The 22,236-nt window shown below is 45.0% G+C and overlaps 4 protein-coding genes and 1 pseudogene across 4 annotated transcripts; 1 reads left to right on the top strand and 4 right to left on the bottom strand.

The window, feature by feature from the left end:
• The first annotated feature begins 644 nt into the window (after positions 1-644).
• On the top strand, positions 645-1,990 carry LOC119352129 (tuliposide A-converting enzyme 1, chloroplastic-like). The gene has a single exon (XM_037618857.1). The coding sequence runs from the start codon at positions 781-783 to the stop codon at positions 1,747-1,749; it is 969 nt and encodes a 322-aa protein (XP_037474754.1). The 5' UTR covers positions 645-780; the 3' UTR covers positions 1,750-1,990.
• Positions 1,991-5,308: 3,318 nt separating this feature from the next.
• On the bottom strand, positions 5,309-6,107 carry LOC119352128 (heavy metal-associated isoprenylated plant protein 2-like). The gene is made up of 2 exons (XM_037618856.1): positions 5,938-6,107; positions 5,309-5,843 (listed from the first exon to the last, which is right to left on the bottom strand). The coding sequence occupies exons 1-2, from the start codon at positions 6,020-6,022 to the stop codon at positions 5,488-5,490; spliced, it is 441 nt and encodes a 146-aa protein (XP_037474753.1). The 5' UTR covers positions 6,023-6,107; the 3' UTR covers positions 5,309-5,487.
• Positions 6,108-9,488: 3,381 nt separating this feature from the next.
• Positions 9,489-9,583, bottom strand: LOC119359856 (annotated as a pseudogene).
• A 192-nt stretch (positions 9,584-9,775) lies between these two features.
• On the bottom strand, positions 9,776-14,313 carry LOC119356730 (inositol-pentakisphosphate 2-kinase IPK1-like). Its single transcript, XM_037623709.1, has 8 exons — positions 13,986-14,313; positions 13,556-13,670; positions 12,885-13,088; positions 12,446-12,590; positions 11,762-11,802; positions 11,561-11,671; positions 10,699-11,286; positions 9,776-10,535 (listed from the first exon to the last, which is right to left on the bottom strand). Exons 2-8 carry the CDS (start codon positions 13,655-13,657, stop codon positions 10,362-10,364), a joined length of 1,365 nt encoding a protein of 454 aa, XP_037479606.1. The 5' UTR covers positions 13,658-13,670; positions 13,986-14,313; the 3' UTR covers positions 9,776-10,361.
• Positions 14,314-14,849: 536 nt separating this feature from the next.
• LOC119356731 (protein HEAT INTOLERANT 4-like) lies at positions 14,850-21,255 on the bottom strand. The gene is made up of 14 exons (XM_037623710.1): positions 20,934-21,255; positions 20,191-20,229; positions 20,033-20,086; positions 19,884-19,947; positions 19,459-19,517; positions 18,519-18,643; positions 18,335-18,394; positions 17,957-18,015; positions 16,993-17,066; positions 15,914-15,952; positions 15,775-15,837; positions 15,612-15,659; positions 15,393-15,521; positions 14,850-15,302 (listed from the first exon to the last, which is right to left on the bottom strand). The coding sequence occupies exons 1-14, from the start codon at positions 21,087-21,089 to the stop codon at positions 15,255-15,257; spliced, it is 1,017 nt and encodes a 338-aa protein (XP_037479607.1). The 5' UTR covers positions 21,090-21,255; the 3' UTR covers positions 14,850-15,254.
• Positions 21,256-22,236: the final 981 nt, after the last annotated feature.

Below are 22,236 nucleotides of genomic sequence, written 5' to 3'. Positions count from 1 at the left end.
AGACAACCTCGTATGCAGTTCACCAGACTTAACAAAAGAGATGAGCAGTAAAAATGTCATGTGGTCCATGCTAATCGCTAGCTGGTGAAAATTCATTTCAGCATGTATGTGGCCACACTGTTAGTGAAACAACAATTTTTTTTTCTTTAAAAAATTAAAATCCGAATTTCAAACTTAGACCCATATATTGTCGCATGACCAGTTTCATCAATAAATGAGATAGCATCACCAATTTGTGGAATTTCATGTGTCGTTACAAGCATCAATTTGTCCACTCAGGTGGGAACAGGAAACGAGATATTGTTGTCACTTTGGGATTTTGTTTGAAATATAAAAAAATTCGGTTCGGGGCGTTGTCATGGCGTCCACCACTCTCGAGTATGTTTTTGATGACTGTGTGCATTTTCAAGCTTCTTCTTTAAAAAACAAGTTGAGCTCACGAGTCAAACAAGAAACAACTAATGAATGCTATCTGGATAGCTTTGGCTTGAAGAAGGTTTTGACAGTAGAAACTAAAGTTTGAGAAATAATCCTCTTTTGACAGCTAAACAATGTTAATTATCTGGACGAAAGCTAGCTTTGGCTTCAAGTAATTGAAGTTTGGCCGTAGAAATTACCTGCCATTTTCCATCAGCTGACAAAGTACTTAAAATATGAGGCCAGTGACTTCTCGGTGAGTTGACGAGATCACAGTAATAGCTGCAGCAAGTAGCCAGCTACCGCAATATACTACCGGAGCCATCCATCACTTGATCAACCCAAACTCCGACTGCACCAGCCATGTCCGCCGCGCCCTCCGAGCCCCCGGCGGCCACGGCTGGCGACAACGAGCTTCTCTACGAGTCCATGCCCCGCCTCCGCGTCTACAGGAGCCGCGTGGAGCGCTACCTGGTGGGCTCCGAGTTCGTCGCTGCCTCCACCGACGCCGCCACCGGGGTCGCCTCCCGCGACACCGCCATCTCCCCCAACGTCTCCGCGCGTCTCTACCTCCCACGCCTGGATGCGGCCGACGCCAGGCTGCCCATCCTCGTCTACTACCACGGCGGCGGGTTCTGCCTCTTCTCCGCCTTCGACTCCAACTACCACGCCTACCTCAACGCCTTCGCCGCGCGCGCCAACGCCATCGTCGTCTCCGTCGAGTACCGCCTCGCGCCCGAGCACCCCGTCCCCGCCGCGTACGCGGACTCGTGGGACGCGCTCGCCTGGGTCCTTTCCCAGGTCGCCGCGAGCGCCGGCGCCGAGCCGGATCCGTGGCTCGCCCGCCACGCCGACCTCTCCCGCCTCTACCTTAGCGGCGACAGCGCCGGGGCCAACATCGCGCACCACATGGCCATGCGGGCGGGCGCCAGCGTCCGCGGCCTCGTCCTGGTGCACCCCTACTTTCTGGGGAGCGACGAGGTGGGCTCCGACGGCCTGGACCCGGCGATGCGGGAGCGGCTCGGGAGGCTGTGGCGCGTCGCGTGCCCGGCCGCAGCGGGGGAGGACGACCCGCTCATCAACCCGCTCGCGGACGGCGCGCCGGGGCTCGAGGCCCTGGCGTGCGGGCGCGTCCTCGTGTGCGTGGCCGAGGCCGACGTGCTCCGCGACCGCGGCCGCGCCTACTACGACCGGCTCGGGGCCAGCGGGTGGCCTGCCGAGGCGGAGGTGTGGCAGGCGCCGGGGAAGGGGCACAGGTTCCACCTGCTGGAGCCGGGCTGCGACGAGGCCGCCGCGCAGGACAGGGCCATCAGCGGCTTCCTCAACCGCTGACTCGCCGGCCACGAGCTCGACATCGCCGGAAGAGGAAGAGTCAACTGTGTAGCCTCATCCAGGAGCGGCAAAACTACCATGCATGATATATACCGTGTCTAGATCTGTCACTCATTTTTTTACCGAGATTCGTGCCCAAAAGAAATCAATATGCATGCAAACCAGCAATCATCACTCCTCTTGTCACATGCTCAGCTTATGTGTGTCAGTGCTTTTCGTAAATAATTTCCTACCCTGTGCATGGCCGTGCCCCTCATTGCAACTCTATCAGGAAATATATTATCTCTTTCTGTGTAAATGATTTAAATACCTCATATCTTCTAAGTACAAAAGTGTGTTTTACATTATATCTGGACAAATGTGTTTATTTCGATGAGATATTTAAAACATGACCAATATTGAATATGTTTTTGAAAACTTCTTTTTTCTTACTACTCAAATACACTTTGACTATTGCCTGAAAGAAAATTGAAATAAGCACATATGTATTGTAAACGTGTCATACATCAGACTTACGATTCAAAAGCATCTCCCGCAAAATAAAAAAGACTCACGATTCAAAATATAAACTGGATTTAATCTTTGGAATCATAAAAAAAAGGCATGGATGAGTGAAATACAAGCGCATGTAACCAGGGAAAGTTTATGTGCACATGCGAAAAGGTGACTGATTGATAGGGCGTTAACCGATAAAACTGAGGCCCAGATTGAGATTAACTAAGCACTGCAGTAAATACATGCATGCATGGGTTGGAATCTCAAAGATGATGAGTGGCTGAGACATGCACGGTAGGTATCGTGCATGGTAGAATCTCTTTTCTCAGCCTCGTCCCCACAAAATAAAAATAAAAAACTGTAACTTCATCGAGACTGGATTTTCTACCATGCACGGGACCTTCCGTGCATGCATCCACCATCTCATTTATTGTTTTGTGGGACCAATGACATCATCTATGTTGTTTTCTCTACTCACTAAGTTTTATTCAAATAAATAGATGTCTGGTGTATGTTGAAGTAAAAGTTTGATTTACATTCTGTTTGCATAATTGTTTTTTTTCGACAAGATCTTTAAAACAAGACTAATATTGAATATATTTTTTGGAAATTAGTTTTTAGACAACTAAATAACCATGCTTCAAACTTGTTTCGTACAATTGTTTTAATTCCATGCAATTTTTTAATAATGTTGCATTCTATTTCGTAAAGAAAAAAAAATCTAACTATTACAGTATGGCTCGCTGTGTTCCATTGTGTATCATAATGTTACATTGTCTGCCGATGTGCATCAAATTGATTCTTCTTAATTTTACAGTGTTTCATCATGTTTCAGAACATGGATTTTCAAACTTGTTAAAATATATCCAAAAGTGGTCTCGTTTTAAAGTTCTCGTTGTCATAAACACAAATATGCAAACAGGTCATAGATTAAAATTTTGATTCAAAAGATAAAGTAGATTTTAACTTGGAAATAGAATTAAAAAGTATGGGATGGTGGAGCCTCGCCGGGATAGTGTGCTTTCATGTGTCAGAGAAAAATATAGCAAGTATCAGCAGCATTAAACCATCAATGCATGGCATCGGATCTTAAGGAAAAATCAACGGCTCTCCCATGCACGGTACCTCCCGTGCACGGGAGAATTGCTTTTCTCTAACTTCACTGTATACTCTTGAAATAATAACTGTAGCTTCGTCGCCGATGAATACTGCTTCGTCTACTATATACTACGCTTTGTCCGGTTTATAACTCTAGCAGACATTCAAATACTTTTTTGGGCTAATCAAAGGGTGATTCATCCAGTTTTATGCATGTCGGAGGACCAAAACCGTCGCCGATCAACTCCTCGCTATGAGTGCTGGTGGAGCTGCGCCATTTGTTTTATTTTTTGAAAACCATACATCTCTAAAACTGTGAAAAAACGTTCAAACACAAAATACAGAAAAAAAATAGAGCTTGAGGATAGCTTTAAATGAACACACACTCACAAATCAAGGAACATCTACTCACAAGACATCATATCCACAGTGAGACTCATTAACCGCCTTTGCATCCAATCAACATGGACTAATATTTTGCAGTGTCCACCTTCAACTTACTGTTAATGTCTGCCAAAGCACGAATTGCCCCGGTTGCTTTGCGATGAAACAACTGTTTGTACAAATTCAGGTTGGCCTTCATCTTGTGCTTGTCCCCTTCCTCTTTGTTCACCTCCCGCAACTCTCAAAATGCCTTCATCAACCTGTGCACTCGGTTATCGAAATATTGCCCACCTTGTTTTTCTTATCTAGACGCTCGTTACGCGCTATGTGTGACTGTGTGAGACACACCATCTTCCTCCACCCGCAAGGGCATCGAAGTCCCAAATAGACCACACAAGTAACCTTATTGATAAACTCATCCCCGAGATTGGTGATGCAAGGTACATCGACCTTCGTCACATCAACAGACCAACAATTGTTGTGCTCGAAAGCTCTGCAACACCAACCTTGTTGCGCTTGCGTCACCAGGTACACATGGGCCTTTGATCACCCATTGCAACATGAACCATGGTGTGGTGACCTCCATCTATATGACTTGGGCTTTTGTCATCCATTACGTGACATGGGCCTCTGATCATTGCAACATGGACTATGTTATGTTTACCTATTGCAACATGGACCATGTTGTGGTTAGATGCTGCAATCTGGCGGTGGGATGCGGCAGCACGCTCCATGTGTGAATCCATGGGAAGGAGTCGTCAGGGGAGAAGCCGATGGATACATGGAGAAATGCGGGTTGCAGTGGTTGGTCGTACGTTGTCGGTGACTGCGGTGGTGGATGGGCTGAGGCGCACATGTGGTTGGGCCGGCAAATCTAGGATGCGACAACACGCTCCATGTGTGAATCCATGGGAAGGAGTCGTTGGGGGAGAAGCCGATGGATACATGGAGAAATGCGGGTTGCAGTGGTTGGTCGCACGTTGTCGGTGACTGCGGTGGTGGATGGGCTGAGCCACACATGTGGTTGGGCCGGCAGATCTGGGATGCGGCAGCACGCTCCATGTGTGAATCCATGGGAAGGAGTCGTCGGGTGAGAAGCCGATGGATACATGGAGAAATGCGGGTTGTCGTGGTTGGTCGCACGTTGTCGGTGACTACGATGGTGGACGGGCTGAGCCGCACATGTTGTTGGGCCGGCAGATCTGGGCTGCGGCAGGGTTGCGATGGACGACGCCTGATGGCCGGGGAGGGTCCCGACGCAACATGGGATAGGGCAGTGAGCAGGGAAGAGCAGGGGTGTGGGTAGACGATGCCGCCTGCTCGGCAAAATACTTGCGGTTGCGGCCGCATGAGGAGACACTTAGAAGAAAGGGAAAGCGGTAGGTGGGCCCATGGTCCAACCCGGGACTGGTTAGGATCCTCTGCAGTACTGCAGAGTGCAGTATAGTCACTGACATGTGGGACCCGGCCCCACATGTCATCCGGTGTACTGACCGTAAAGTACTACAGAGAATCTCAACCCCATGGGGACGCGTGGCAGACAGAGGAAGCGGTTGACCCAAAATCAAGGATCCGTTCGGTTGATTTGAAGCCTTTTCCATAACATTAGGTATTTATTCAGAAAGTTCAGCTAATTCTCTCGAAGGAAAATCACGGTGGAATGCTAGTGCGCAGAGGTATCGGTCCGGGGTTTGAATTACCTATATCGATTAGTACTATGGTCCAAATAGCAGTGACACAAAGAGACGATTAGCTAGCTAGCTACATGATGGAGCAGGGGTCCTGCTGCTGCTGGTAGTGGCAGGGCACGACGGCGCACTGCTCGTACGCGGGCCACGACGGCGGCGGCGCCGGGACGTGGTGCACGTACAACGTCACTGGCGGCTCAGGCGCCCTCCTCTCCGCCGCCACATATGTCTGCTGCGGCTTCTGCTGCTCGGGCTTCTTCTTCTCCTCCGGCTTGGACGCGGTGGACGCCGACGGCGGCGGGCCGATGGTGAGGACGTCGGCGCGCTTCCCGGCCTTCCTCCTGGTGGCCTCCACCACGTCCACCGGGTCCACGCCGCCGGTCACCGTCATCGTGCCCTTCTCCGAGTCGACCTCGATCTTGTCCACACCTGGGCACAGCACGTAAGAGCAACACTTAACCAAGCAAGAAATGCATGGCCTCGCTGCCAGTTCGGCCATGCGATCTGATCCAAACGTACGTACCTTGGAGGCTGGAGACGGCGAGCATGACCTTGCGCTTGCACTTGGCGCAGGAGGTGTCCACCCGCAGCACCGTCCTCTTCGACATGAGCGCTCTCGCGTGGTCGATAGAACCGATCCCGGCCGACCTCCACCACGACAACGACAACGCCGGCCGGCGGCTCTGCTGATGTCTGGTCCCGGGCTATATACAGACGGGTAGCGGTGGTGTCCCGTTTGGGTTTCAGGTGGTTAGGGACCCCGATACGGTCGCTCAACCTCCCCGAACGGGAAGTCCACTGGCTACGGAGTCTAGATATTCTAGATGGCGAATTAGCGATTCACCTTTAGTTTCACCAGGTTTTCAGCCGGGGAAGCGTCACACGAGCCGGGATCAGGCGACCCGATTTTATGTCGCACACACGACGTACTCAACTGTTGTTTCGTCGTGGCAAACATGAAGTCGTCCTTTCCCTTTGTGTGTGTGTGGTCGTTGGGTGTTGGAACCACTTTAACCTGTACATATGACTTCATGCGTGCGGGGTTGTTAGCACAGTGGTCTTGGTGCTCAACTCCTGGTGCATTCTTTTTTCTTTTTTTAAACCGGGCATTACCCCTTTCCAGGAAATACAAAGTTTCCGGCCGGCCATAGACAAGAGTGAAAGTCCTGGTGCATTCTAGACTTTCACAAACGGCACAGCGCACAAATTCAAGAGGTACGGTGAAACAGCAACAGCAAATTCAGAAGATATACTGCAGATGCCCGTCAGACCGTCAGAGCACACAGGGAACACCGTGGCCAGGTGGCCTGCAACGAGAACTTTAGAGTTTTCGTCTGTGCTGCAAACATTACAGCATGTGGTCGCACCGCTGTAAGACAAGTCTGTACATCTTTGTGTCTGTGTATCGAATTCGTGCCGTATTTTCTGCCGCGACGAGACACCCGGTAGGTATTCATCCCTGTACTAGTCATAAAGCTACAATAACAGCGGCAACAAACAGCAGTGAGCGACCGCTCTGCTGCATCTTTTTTCCCGCCCAAGGGGAAGAGCTCCTCGACATTGGAGCTGTACTTACAAGGTTACAACAACAGCCGCAAGAAGAAACAGCAGGGGCCAATCTCATGTGCCGTTTCTGGTCCAGAGGCTTGGAGGAGCTCCTCAATGTTGTGGATCAACCTTTTTTTTCGAACCGGGCTATACCCCTTTCCATTGCAAATGAACGGAAATACAGAGTTCAGAAACATGTCAGGAGGAGGGAAAGAGGTAAAGCGAGTCCGGGCATTGCCAGGAAACCCACTACATTCGTCCGCCATCGAAACGAATGTCATGGGACGAAAACCTAGACAACACCGAATATCCACAGCAAACACCCATAAGTTTTTAACTACAGACAGAGACATGAGACATCCACAAAAGAACCAAAACGCCACCACATGATCGTAAGGTCGCCCAGCTCCAGCCAACGAGGTTTTGCAGCCCTTCAATCTCCTCCGATCGGCACCCTCGCCACGTTGCACATCTCCATCATACGCATCGTGCTCGACCTGATCAACCTTTGTGTCATCACTGGTGCCTCCTCCCTTTGGGGCAATTGCATCATCAAGATAAAAAAAATTCAACCGCTAAGCAACAAAGGCGCCATTTTGAGCAATACAAACATCATGATATACCTCAGACCAACAACACATGCATGTATCAACAACCTAGGGTGTCCTCTATCATGTGTGTTTTCAGTGTACACACATAGTTGCATCATACAGATATATACAGCTGCATTTTTTAGATGAGTATGGCATTTTCTGTAAGGCTTTTTGAAGGGTTCCGTCTAAGCAAAAAATAAAAAAGGCACGATTTTGGGAAGTACTGCCGCGCACCAAAAACACACATATGTATCAACAACCTAGGGATTTTTTAGCGCTTCTTTTTCCATTGGAGTGTCTTTCTTCATTGTACAACACATACATCACTGCATCATGCAGTACAAACAACTACGTAGATACTCGAGATAAATACAACATTTTCTGTTGGGTTTATTGTAAGGTTTTGTCATCCATGTCTATAAGAGGGGGTCAATGACACTAGTAAGTTAACATACTTTAATCCGTTCCTTCCTTTCTTGGTTGCTTATTCCAGAGACATGGACGTCCACAAGGTCAAGAGGCCGGGCTTGTGCTTGTTGTTGCTCCTGGCATTCCTGTTGCTTCCTGCGGGGTAAACCTTGTCTGAAACAATAATCGTATGAAGAATGTACTGTAGTTGTTTCTCGGTGTGTTATCTTCTGATGAAGTGGTTACCCAAAATCCTGTGCATAATTTGTTGCAGGGTCTGAAGGTTAAGGTGACTAGGTGAGACTGTCTGCACAACGTTCAGCAAGACCTACTCTCACTCTATGTGTGTGGACTTTCCTTGCCATAGTCACTGCAAGCATGAGGGCTTCTTAGGCGGGGATTGCCACCCGTTCGGTAACCACTGGGAACCTGCCTATTACTGCCTGTGCGAGTACCCCTGTGGCTGATGGGGAAATCGCTTCATGATGTGAAGCGGCATGTGATGATGTAATAAATAAGCTCTTAAGGAGAGCCGTCCGTAACTTGCCAATAAATTCCAGTTTTGGAATATTAAAATAAAAATAAATGATTACTTAATTAGGTCTGTCTAGGACACATCTATATGTGATTAGTTTTAGTGAATAGTTTTAGTCTGATTTGTGTTACTTTAGTTTCGGGCCTGCGTGCCGCCTGATCTTTTCAAAGATCTGTATTCCCGGTTCCCTTTTCACTCATATTGTCGTTTTAGGCTGACTGCTCCTCTCAGTGAGCTGCTGTATAACTGGAGGTCACGTTTTGGTTTCATGCTAAGTAATGGAACTGGGGAGGGGGAACCTCCCTGTTCATCTAAAAAAAACATCTATATGTGATATAGTATGTCTCATCTAAGCTGATGTTCACTTTGTTTGTGGTCTATTTTTTGTTCTAGTTTTTTTGTTTTTCGTTGCTACATTATATATTTGTGGGAGGTTAGATGTAACATCCTTAAAAACATCTAGATATGAATTAGACAAATTGTACTTAATTATAACTTTTTTTAACAGAATATAGATGCAAGTGGTTGTATATAAGGCACCTTGTAGTTGATGTTCCTTTATATCATGTGGGAGGAGACGTTTCTGTCAACTACAAGGCGCCATATATATGAGTGCTTAATTATAATCCGTCCGTTCCGTTCTTTTATATAAGGTGTATTTGTTTTTTCAAAAGTTAAACAAGTGCATGTTTGACCAAGGTTTTTAAAATATATAGCAATATCCACAATACGGATTTTATATCATTTGGTCCATCATGAAAAGTAGATTCATATTTCATCTATTAGCTATTACAGATATTGCATCTACAATCTTGGTCAAATATTCAAATTGTTGACTTGCACAAAAAACAATACAGCCTATACTCTGGAACGGAGGGAGTATCGCATCTCTTATCATTTTATTTTTGGTGGGGGTCTCATCATATAACACCTCTTCAACGAAACGATGAGAATTAGACGAAGATGCAAAAACACCAGTGCATAAATGTCCAGAAAATGGACCTTTTCTCAATGAGACCTGACATCCTTTTGTAGTGGCCATGCTAATCTCCACTGCATTGGTCCAACTTTACAAGCCTCCAGTACATCCCCCCACCCCCCACCCCCCAAAAAAATGTAGCTTTCGATCCTCTGCATGAACTTGCTCTAGTTCATTCGGATAATTTGAGACAAAACCATATATGGTCATTGGGTCTAATTCACATATTGCCTGGTCTGGTTGCTCAGTCGTTCTAGAATTCAGGTGCTACATGGAAAATCTAGCTACACGATATAAATAGAGACGACAATGTTGTCCAGAAACAATAAGCAACTGAGACCAGAGAAGGAACCGCAAACTCAAAAGTTGTGCAGTACTCCCTATCTCATATTAGTTGTCACAGAAATGGATGTACCTAAACATATTTCAATGCTAGATACATTCATTTGAGCATATTTCGATACTAGATACATTCATTTGAGCGACAATTAATATGAGACGAAGGGAGTAGTACATACGCCAGTTATCATCTCTGAGGGAAGCGGTGAAATGGCTACACCATAGCCTGCAAGGCAAACCTGAGCTCCCATCTCTGCTGCAGATACTGCAACATGTGGTTGCCACTGTAAAAGTCTGTTCATGCATTTTGGTGTCTGTATCGAATTCCTGGTGTATTTTCTGCTGCGCCGAGCCACCCAGTAGGTATACATGATGTACCACTCATAAGCTACAGTAACAGCGACAACAAACAGCAGTGACTTTTTCCCGATGGAAGGGAAGAGCTCCTCGACAATGGAGCTGTACTTACAAGGTTACAACAACAGGCGCAAGGCGAAACAACAGGACCAATGGCATGTGCCGAGGCTTCAAGTTGAAGGAGCTACTCAATGTTGTGGCTGAACAGCTGTGTCATCACTGGTGCCTACCCCCTTCTGAGAATCACAAGGAACTCGCCCGATTTCCCCGCTCTTAGTGTAGAAATTGACGATCTTTTGGTCCAATTTAAAATAATGTGTCATCTTATCCAGAGGCTTCACATCCAGATCAACAAAGTATGCCTACGCATGGAATATGCAATTTTATGTCATTCACGTGCAAACGAACACCGCATAAAAGAAACGCATAAGCGGAATCAACGGTTCAACAGTAAAATATACAAGTACAGAAGTTGCTGACAAATACAAGATGAAGGTAACAGGAACACATTTCACAGAAACATACCTTGTAATCATAGGCTCGGTTCACTGACTGGAGAAAAACTGAATCGTACTCGGAATCTGTTCTTTCACACTCTCTTGGCCGGAAGCACATCATGAGGCTACAGTCCTTTGCAGTAGCAGAAATGAGAAAGTCCCTCACAATCTTACAGCTCTTGTCCAAAGGAAGAGAATGCAACACAGAGTACTTGTGCAATAGCTCAGCATCAGTTATATTTTTGCAGACCAAACAAGGCTGAGAGATGATGTTGTAATACAAATGAATTGCCCCTTCGATGTCATGATCATCCAGTTTTTGAGTGGCCAAAAGTTTATCCAATACTCCAGATTTAGATATTGCCTCTGACAAGAGTTCAATAAAGTCAGATAGTTGTAGCCCACTAACCTTCCTCAGATCTTCAAGACACTTCTCAGTTTCATTAGCAAGGACCTTATCAGCACCACCTCCCATGCCACCAAAACCTAAGGAGCCATTTACAAAAATCCTGAAGTTGTTCTGAGGAGTCGAGAAAAATGACTTGATGGCCGTGCGTATTCTTTCTTTTGACCCAGAGAATAGATCAAGGGGGTCATATTCACTTGTCTTCGATATCTGAAATTTGTTAAAAATGTGTTGGGAATCAACCTGATTTCAAGAACCAATAGAGATACTACAGTATTGCAAAGAATGTCAACCTGGCAACCCTGAATTCTTAAATAAACAAGAATGCTTGAAGATATTTTGATTCAAAACAAATATCACCAAGACAGGTTTGTTTTTGCCAAAAGGCTACTTTGTCTTTCAGTGGACAAAGAATAGTCTAGGATTCTATATAATCTATCAAACATAGCTATAATTAGTTTGAAATCTGTTAAGATTGACATACCTGCCCCTGATGAAATTTGAGGTGTTGATGCATCTTGTACCGTGTTACTTGTTTCTTAATAGCATTTTCCTTTGATATATATTCTGATGATGGAAGAAACCCACATTTGGCCTGGATGGTGAAGCATATAAAAAGCATGTCAATTGGAAATAAATATGTCAAAACAAATAATAAGAAAAATAAATGAAGCTTCGAGTGTACCTTTATCTCCACTGCAATACAGCTGCTACCTCTAGGTTTTCCTGTGATTAGAAAATTTAGTGTAAGAAAGTACAAATCTAAATGCGGGAAATCTACCATAGAGTTCTTAATAGCCTACCACAAACCCAATGGAAACCACTACCGAATCATGATACAGGTTAGCATTACTGGACCAAATATCCTTCTGGACAGAAACCAAAGATTTTTTGCAGTGAAACAAGATCAAATCTACAATACAAATCCGTAAAATACAAGAAACATAATTTTGTATCTTTCAGATTAATGGAGTTAGGAAAATCCCTACTATATGTATCCATGCAAAAACATCCCAAGTTTCAAAGGAAGTGCGACTTTGGCATAAAATAGTGCTGTTTTTTTTTTGGAGGTTGGGCAACTATCTTGATCCTACCATTTGGCTGTGGCGAGTAGCACTAGAAATCCTAAACCACCATAGACTGCAAGCTATTTTTGCAAGACTTATGAATGGCGAACTTAAAAAATATATACATGCAAAGAAGCTCAATAACCATGTAATACAAATAGAAAATAACAAAGCAAGTAAAACTCATGCTACAAACATTCCATCCAAGGTTTGCTGCATTAAGAGGGAAAATTTTCACTTTCGTCATGCTCACAAGAGATGGGATGCACTGTAATAGTAGGGTTCAGGTTCCAAAACTTTACCAGAAAATAAGGAGTGGTCAGAAATTAGAAGGGCAGAATCAGCATTGGTGTCAATTGCGCTTGCATTCACTCGCCAAGCAGGACGGGCGCTGAGCACATTCTTTCCAACAATCTCCAGAAAATCCTTAGACACAGAGACACGAACCTGCACCACAAAAAAATGACATTATTTGACAATTGACATATATTGAAGCGGATCCAGAGAATAATGACTTTTGAAAGATCTTAACAAAAATGACAGCATATCTTTATCCAAACTTAATAGGTTGCATACTGATACCATGTTGTCCTTATAGACCAGATTAACTGGGGTGATGTTAACATTAGGAGATTTTCTCGCTGTTTCTAGAAGAACACGGAATTTGGAAATTTCAAAAAAAATGATGATAAATTTATGACAAACGCAACAAACATAACTGGGTCGAATATAAAACCGTACCCCGCCATCAACATGATCGTGCCCCAGATGTTGGCTCATGACATGTACTGCATAAGCTTGTGCCACAGAACCTTGCTTGACAGACTCGATCAATTCTGGGATGTCACCCCACACGAGCTGCTCGTAGCTTGAGAAGTTTACGCAGTTTGGTGCTGGTTGTGCCTTGTCATTTAGGACCTTCTTGGCCCGCAGTACCTTGCCAAGCTGTATGCAAACCAAAGGTAGATCAGCAGAGTATAATCCCTGTCAGCTCTGAATGTATCAAACGAAAGCAAAATGGGGAATCATGGGAACCAACTACAGATAAATAGGATGGCTGTTTCCTGGTTAGAAATGGCTAAAAAACTGGTAGGGAACAAAGAGCTACACCTGACCCCTGCTGCTCTCATGTTTCAATAATAATAAAGTGAAAGCAGATGCCTAAATTAAGAGGGCAGCCCTACACATAATTTATTGATTGCTACAGTGATGCGTGCTTAATTATCAAACAGAGCAGTGGGGACAAGCTAGCATCTCTGATTCTAGGCCACCAACTTCCCGATCGGTACACCAATCAATCTAGGCAGGGACAAACCAAGTCCAGAATCTTGCAGTAAATAGATGAAAGCTAAGTAGGTACCCAACAGCACAACAGAACGAACCTACTCAGAGCAGAGCAGAGCATAGCATACCATGGAGGGCGAGGAGCCCGTGTAGCTGAGGATGAGATTCGCCGCGCCCTCTCCCTTGTAGACCCAGTCCTCGGCGTCGCCGGCATGCAGCACCACCTCCATCTCCGCCCGGAATCTGCAGCCAGCACGGGATCAGACGAGTGGATCCGCGCGCAAAGAGAGAGAAAAAAGGCAGTCGGAAAAGCCAAACAAAAAAAAAATCGGCAGAAGAGGGCAGATGGTGAATGCATCTAGACATGGGCGAATTTGTCGTTTGCTCTGCTGCCTCACGCCGCAGGCCCGCGGCATGGCCCGTGGCCGAAATTACGCGCGAGAGAAGCTAGTGAGGCTTGTCTCTGCTCGGCGCCGCATTCCGTCGAGCAGATGGCGTGCGGGCGGGAGGCCGCGGAGGATTCCGAGAGGAGCGGTGGAGGCGAGCGCGGGTGCTTACCGGCGGAGGCGGGGGGCAGAGCTGCGCGGGCGCTAGCGCCGGACCGCGCCCCCGCGACGGCCGGAGGAGAGGCGAGGAGGGCGGCTGCAGCCCGCGGCGGAGAACGCACGCCGCTCGCTCCCGGCTCGTGTCGCCGCCGCTGCCTCTCGCTCGCTCGCTCGCTCGTGCTGCAGACGCTGACGCTGCCGCTGCCGCCCCAGTTGAGCGGTTCGAGGAATCCGGGCCCGGAGGTGGGAAAAGGAAGGCTGCGGATTCCCGGGAAGCCGAAACGTGGAGGAGGGGTGGACGCCACGCGGACCGCGGGGGCTTTCCTCTGCATGTGGTTCCAGTGAGACAGACAGCGTGCCGATGCTCATGCTCGCATCAACGCAACTTGTCGTGCCTGACCTGTGATCATGAGCTCCTGTACCCACTACCCACCCCACCTACCTGCGGTCAGTGCGCTCGCTCGATTTGATGCAACGCATCAACATGTCTTTCATCTCCCCGAAATTTACCGGAATTTGATCAAATGTTGCAGTATATTTTTTTGCCAAAATTTTCTAAAAATTTACGGCCTTCCTGCGAGGATTACAGCCACCGTCTGAACTTGAACCGCGCACAATTCTTAATCCAAGTAATACTATAACAAAATGAACTTTGCGACAAAAACTGCCGCGTGTACGAGCAGCTCGGGTACCATCGCTAAAACAACTGGTGGTATCCTCAAAATCATCGCCACGTTGAGAATGCCAACAGCCGAATAGCTCTTGGCAACGGGATGACCGCCGTTAACAAGTTAAAGGAAAAAAGAAGGAAAAAAAAACTACCACTAGTTGCAACGCAAGATTTGAACAGCACAAATTTTACACAACGCGCACAGGGTTAAACATCAAAATATATAGGGATCCGATCAAAATACACAGGGTAAGCTAAACAATAATGGGTGAGAAGCCAGAGCTGTACTGGGTGAGAAAGGGAACAAACTGTTCCTAGAACAATTGTTCTACTCTTACAGGATCTACTTTCTCGCCGCTACAACTATCTCCCACAATGTTACATATCGCAGTACAAAGAGAAGTAAAATGCCGACGGAGGAGACACTCAGGAGCATGGGTGAAACTGTACTACAATTGAGTTCAGACGCAACAAAGTTATCCATTTGGCCCAATACAAGCCCCGAATTGAGTCTGCCAACCAAGCAGGCACATCTCCAAGTCTTCCAAAATTTCCACCCGTAGCTTGGATGGATAGCTTCATATTGTGCGCAGCAAACTATGAGGTTGTACATCACAGCAGTTCATGCGCGTGGCGGTAATATCTATTGATGTACTTCGCCTGCAGAGTACAATTTACACAGAGTTAAAATGCAAGGCTTGTTCAACAAATAGTCCTTTCTAAGGAATACAGAGCAATGCTGCTGCATACCTGTACTTGGCTCACATCAGGAGTGTCATCGGTTTTTACAGGATAAAATTTGTAAAACCGGATATTTTCAAATGCCGCTTTCAACTTTGGATCCATATCATCAATAGCTTTCTTTCTGGCTTCTTTAGCCTGCATCAGGTTTGGAGAAACATTTGAGTAGTGAATAAATTAGATTCTTTGGTGAAGGTAAATTAATTAACATTTTGCTTGATTGCGAACCTGCTTCAGCTCTCTCTTCCTTTCTCTAACTCTCTCCTTTATGAAGTCCTGTTAATGAAACATTCCAGCAAAATTAGGAAAATAAATCTTCTCAAGGTAATCAGCTGACTATACTAAGTTATACACTACAGCAGAGCAAGGGCAAAAAATATTGGATGTGCACCTTGAATTTTTCCTTCTCATCCTCCGGCAAGACCTCGTCTTTGACTTTCTCATCAATAAAATCCTGCACGGCAGTGCAATGATTAAAAAAGATACATTTCCATGGATAGCATAAGAAACAAAACAAATTTCATACAAACCTCCATATCATCCATTTCCCAGTCGAAGTCGCATACTATCTGCAACAAGCAGCAAGAAGTAAATACAGTAGTTTATAACAAGAATTAACAGCTACTAGAAATAAAAGCCGAAGAGCCAACTAGGAAGCATTTAATTACACTCCTTAGAATAATTTTCGTGAAGCATTAGCTAAAAGTGGGTAATGGTATGAGCAGTTCTTTGTTTTATCCCTTCATAGATATACCAAACCTAAGAAATATGTGCTACATTTTTGGGTAACGACTTCTCAAACTTATGGCATGAGCTACCTTAAGTTTGAGAAGTTGTCTGGGATAACTCATGCTCACGAGGGAAACATAAGAAATATATTACACCCCATCACTGGCATCACACAGCTACATCAACGCAAAAGATAATCAACTCATAGGCTTTTTATAATACAACAGATACAGGCAATCTACATGTACATAGAAAGAAGTCAAAAGGTCAACTCGAGATATATCATGCAGATTCTCTCATAAGCCTAGTTACCAAACATTCCATAAATAACTACAACCTCCTTAACGGTTTACAAGGCTCCTAACCAAATTCAAGAATTTGGCAAATACAAGGCTGGCAAATACAAGGCTCCTTGCCTTCCCTGGGTCTTCATTTAATTATTGTTAATTGATTGTCTTTGATTGGCACATTGGCAACAAAATGCATGCAGCATCTAGGCAAGATTGATTGGGTGTGCAACACAATTAATTAGCATGTGGGCCTCAGAGTAATTAAACAGAGCCTAAATTAGAACTATTGGTGACTGCCCTTATCGTTGATTTGAGTCAATTAAAAGCATCACAGCCTACACTGAGTTAAGTTCACAATCAAACAACCTTTTTATAATGTTTTGACGTAGATTATAGAGGCCATGTTGCTACACACATGGTATCTTTGTTGACTTCTCTATCAGCAATTACGAGATTATGGCTCCTCTATGAGCAAATAATGAACAGCCAACTTCCGAGGAAAAATAAGAGAAGCAACAAACTTTCATGACAATTAAGACAGTAGTTCCAACTTCCAACATGGTGTTATAGACCTTGTGAAAGAAGCTTACCGGGGGTTCTAAAGGATACATGATATTGACAACGGTATCATCTTCATCTTCAGGAGGACTAAGTGGCATATAATCTGCAAGATTTTTGCAACAGGGTAAGTGTTCCTGCCTCTTGCCTCGGAAAAATATATTATATTGCAACAGGTTCATGAGCACATCACATTACTATCAAGGGAACCATAGTAGCAAATATTTCATTTCAGATATATATATATATATATATATGGAGGGATTAAACAATATAGTCAACTAGTTGTGCTACTCAGGTGAGTGGGTACGTTGGGTTCCTCATGTGATCAATACCCTTCGCATATATTAACTCACACTACTCTATGCTTGTTTCACAATTGCTGACCTTGAAGGTACAAACACCACCAAAGGAGATCCCAATACACAGTTCATGAAAAATTGGGCTTGGTTAACATGGTATATAGTGGTATCAAACCAAATTGTTTCAAATCAACCAATATGTATTTTTAACCAATGATTATTAAATATATGGCCCACCATTCACAGCTCTAAAAGTGCTAGGCTATAGAAGCCACATCATCTCCTGTCTGGCACTTTTTAAAACAAGGATGCCATTTATATTTTTTATAAATGAAATGTCATTCGTCCAGCAGAAGAAAAGCAGCAAACTAAACATCCAAAGTCCCAATGAAGTGACGTCCCAATGAAACAAAAAACAGTAAGCAAAAGGCTTCACATCCCAGACATACTATTGCATAGCAAAACATTAAACTAACACGTACTCCTAGTTGTGATCATGTATTGCAAAATATTAAACTAAGACATAGTCATGGTCATATTTTATATTATATTAAGGGAAAAATGAAACATGTAGATTACATATTCACCCAGAAAGAAGAAGTACAGAAATGGAACCATAGGATCCAATAACAACAACAGATATTTCAGAAGACACAAAAAGCAGGCCTATGGAAACAATCAAAATTCAGCTTACAAGGCATGCAGTAGTCAAACTTCTTCACTCGTTCTTCTTTCAGATGCTTCAGGGCAGACCTGCCATATATATAAAATTAGGATGCTGGGACAACTCCAGGAAAAAATATATACTCCCTCTGTTCCTAAATATAAGTCTTTCAAGAGATTTCTATATGGACTACATACAGAGCAAAATGAGTGAATCTACACTCTAAAATATGTCTATATACATCCGTATGTAGTCTACATTGAAATCTCTAAAAAGACTTATATTTAGGAATGAAGGGAGTAGAAGTTTAAGATGGGAGCATTTAGAGCAGAGCTCCATCAAACATGAATAACTGATAGCAACAGAGCTCCATCAAACATGAATAGTCAGTATTGCAATAATACCAACCTTCGCTGAGTGCAGCCAAGAGTGAATATTTTTGTTTTCAAACTGTCAATTCTGCTGAGCCTGAAAACAAAGCAGGAGCAAAGTAAACAAATGCACAACTACATTGCCAAGGGGGGGAAGTAACGATATGGTAGCCCAAAAGAGAATATAAGAAATATAGTTGAAATAAATAAAATGTTAGTACCGGTCCTCTAGTGGAACATAGGGCACCCAAGCCATTTTCATCGCCCTCATTGGTACTATTTCTTCATTTTCCCTTTGGACAGAATTTATACCAATTTTATCTGATGGAGGGAAAGGGCAATCAACCTGTACAAGAGTAAGAAATGCAAGAGCTGTAAATCCATCGACCAGTGAATAAAATAGAAAGATATCAGATCTTCAGGAAGCAAAACAATTAAACAATCACAATGTACAGATACACCAAGATCTGCACACCTAATTTCAGGAGGGGGAGGGGGGGCGTCTGCACTGTGGGTTCGATACCATCAGCAAAAGTGCGGCAAAAACACGTAGTTTGCATCTCCAGGGTTTATAGGAGAAAAAGGGAACCCCAGGCAAAATAGCCATACTTAAGACTGACATAACAAAGGTAGAAAGTGTCCTTAGCACAATCCAGTCCAGCGAGAGTTTTATGCATATGACTTAGCACAACTAGGAAAGTAAGATAAGATAAATATAAGCAAGACTAAAAATATATCCGCCGGAATAGCAGATCATAATCTCAGACGCCTCGTTAACATTAATGGGGTATATTAGTGGAGCAAGCCATTTAATGGGATAGATTAGTGGAGCAAGCCATTTAATCATTGTCTACTCATGAAAGACATGAGATTATTAATCACAACAAATACTCATGCATTCCCCATCGAGTGCAGTGGGTCTCTTTATCTTCATGTACAAACGAGCAAGGGCCATTACTGATTACATGCAAGATACCATACGTTTTATGTAATGCATTAATTATGAAATATAATATGGCTAGTAAAATCATGAGAAAACATGCAATTGAGAAAGAATTTAAGAAATGCGTCTTTCTATCAATCCACTCCAGAACATAAAATAGAATACCAAAGAAAACAAAGAGATAAATTCTCAGGTAAAAGGAATGGATGGAAACTTACAGCAACCACAACGGGAATAAGTACTATCTTCGATTCACCATCAACATTCAACAGTTGAGCTGCATAGCAACAGAAATAAGCCCATTAGACCAATTATATAAAACCATGTAATCTACAGGGATGCTCAGGGAATTTTTCAGTATTAATAAACTGTCGTAAAATAGCTCTAAAGGATAATATAGAACTACATATCTACAGCCTACAGGGATGCTCGGGGAATTTTTCAGTATTAATAAGCTGTTGTCAAATAGCTCTAAAGGATAATATAGAACTACGTATGTACAGCCTACAGGGATGCTCAGGGAATTTTTCAGTATTAATAAACTGTTGTTAAATAGCTCTAAAGGAGAATTACTTAATTTCTAGATGATTGTTAACACAACTGATAGTGCCAGTTAGCCAGCCAGTGCTAAAATACTACTTACGCTCAGTGCTGCCAAATACGTAGACCGTCTTCCCATACAGCTTCCCCCCTTCTTCTAGAGCTTTCTGTTCACCAACAATAAAGAATGTATTACAATGCAAGGAAACATCATATTGAAGGGGAAATTTGAAGATCATCTATTCATCATACCTCTAAATTTTGAAAGTTCCAGTTGAACTCCTTAATCTTATCAATATTTTCCCACTGCAGATGAAACAAGCATTAAAAGTAAGGCCAAATGTGTATGACAGGGAAGTATTATGCATGTTTGCGTGTGATTAAAAACAAGAACATGAATGCGCACAAACCTCTGTCCCAATAGGAAAAGCCGACAGCCAAAGATCCTCCTGAAGATAGTAATTGAACGTCAGGCAATATGCAGAAAACACAATACAAACAAGGGCACAAAGCATACGCCCTTCCTTCAAGTGAAGCATCTAATGAATTCAGCCAAAAGAGCCAACTCATAGCACAACTTGAACGGAATGGCCACATCACAGTTAAAGCTAGGGGGTTGCATTGGAAAATCTGATGGTCATTAAGCAGAGGAAACATTTTCTTTAGTAATTTGCACTTTGAAACTGGGTCAGACATGCGTAGGAGACAACCATTATGCTAATTGTCTACACTTACGCTATTATTAGGGACAGGAAAACATGTCCTGTAAACAACCATCTCCTAGACGAAAGCAACTAAGCATACGACATTCGCTACCGTTGCAGTGGGTCAACTCCAGTGCAATGCACAGCACGGCATTCCAGGAGAAAACAGAACCATAATCAATCGGACAAGTACCAAACTCTAAACAAATCTAGATATTTCAGCGGAAAGGGAACAGCAACAATATGAACCAGATCACCATCCCCTTGGCCTGATTCGAAGAGCGTAAAGCTCGCGGCAGCAAAGAGCAACGGCACGGACACAGACGCACGCTAAGCCGTACCAGCAGGGCCAATCAAGCCCGCCGCCAGCCGCCTATGCAGGGACCTAGCGAACCCGAAGCACGCAATCGAGAGCAGAGAGCAGGAAACCGTCGGGAAAGCGTCCTCACCAGATTCCTCGGCTCGTGGACGTACTCCGTCTCGGGCTTGGGCTTGGGGGGCGCCTTGGAGCGCTTCGGCCGGCCCCCTTTCGCCGCCGCCGCCGCCGCCGCCTGGCTGTCACCGGCCGCCGCGGCCGCGCGCTTCCTGCCCTTGGCGCGCGCCATGCTTCTCTCTCTCTCGATCTCTCGATGTGGATTCGCTAGGGTTAGGGTTTGGTCTCGATTGGGATTTGGGGATTTGTATTTATGCGCCGGGGGAGGAGTGGGAGTGGGAGTCGATTTGGGGGGAGCGGCGCGTGAAATCGACGCGGACGCAAATTTGAAGCGTGGAACCGACGGGGAGCGGAGGGGAGGGGGGGAGAAGAGGGTGGCGGCGCGGGCCTCCGTGGCGTGGGGTGCGCGATGGGCTTCTGAGCCGTCGGATCTGACGTGGGCGGCCCTGGCCCGTCGGATCTGACGTGGGGGCCGAAGGTGGTCCGGACTGCGCCAGTGGGTGCCCTCGCGTGGAAACTATGCGACCTTTTTTTTATCGGCGGTGGGTGTGCGCTGTCTGTTGGAGAAGCCAGATTCAAAATTGGTGACTATGACATGTGGGACCAGGACCACGCGCCCAGATTCAAACAGAGGGACGTGCGGTGTTTTTTTAGTACCGGTGACGTCGTCCTTCAGCCCACGGTTTTCAGTCAGCCAGATCGGCCCACGGTTTGGGACTGGAGATGCCGCATGGGCTGTGTAGTATTTTGTCAGTTCGATCCCTCCTTAATTTACACTGTTTTGCTTTGTTATTAAGGAAATGGTTTTTTTTTTCATGAGCATGCCTCGGCCTACCATATTTTCATTGAAGACAGCAGAATATTAAATATGTATGAGATGATAGCATTATGGATAAGACCAAGCACTCCAAAGTCCGAACACTCCAGGAAAAAGCTAAGGAACGACTCCCTAATTACATTCTTCTAAACCAACCCACCAGTCGCCTTCCATTGGCCAAGTTCCTCCATGATCAGACCAATCAGCGCTTGCACCGGACGTTGCTGCTTCGGGTTGTCGAGGACTCTGGCACTTCTTTGTTTCCGTTGATGCCAACACACCAGAATGATAAGCGAGTCGAAGCCTTTTCTAAAGTTTGTCGTTGTAAGCAGCCCTATCTTCAAGCCACCACTCCTCCCGTCTGTTATCATGGTGTGGAATTGTTGTGGGGATCTGCAACCTATAGAAGCAACTAGACCAAACTTGTCGGGCAAACACACAACCCAAGAGGGCGTGATCCACCGCGCCTTGCTCCTGCAGGCAAAAAACAGGGGATATCTGG

Source organism: Triticum dicoccoides, chromosome 2A (genome assembly GCF_002162155.2).
Source record: "Triticum dicoccoides isolate Atlit2015 ecotype Zavitan chromosome 2A, WEW_v2.0, whole genome shotgun sequence".
NCBI classification, from domain to species: Eukaryota; Viridiplantae; Streptophyta; class Magnoliopsida; order Poales; family Poaceae; genus Triticum; species Triticum dicoccoides.
Note: the sequence above shows the minus strand (reverse complement) of the source record. Positions and strands in the feature narration are given on the sequence as shown.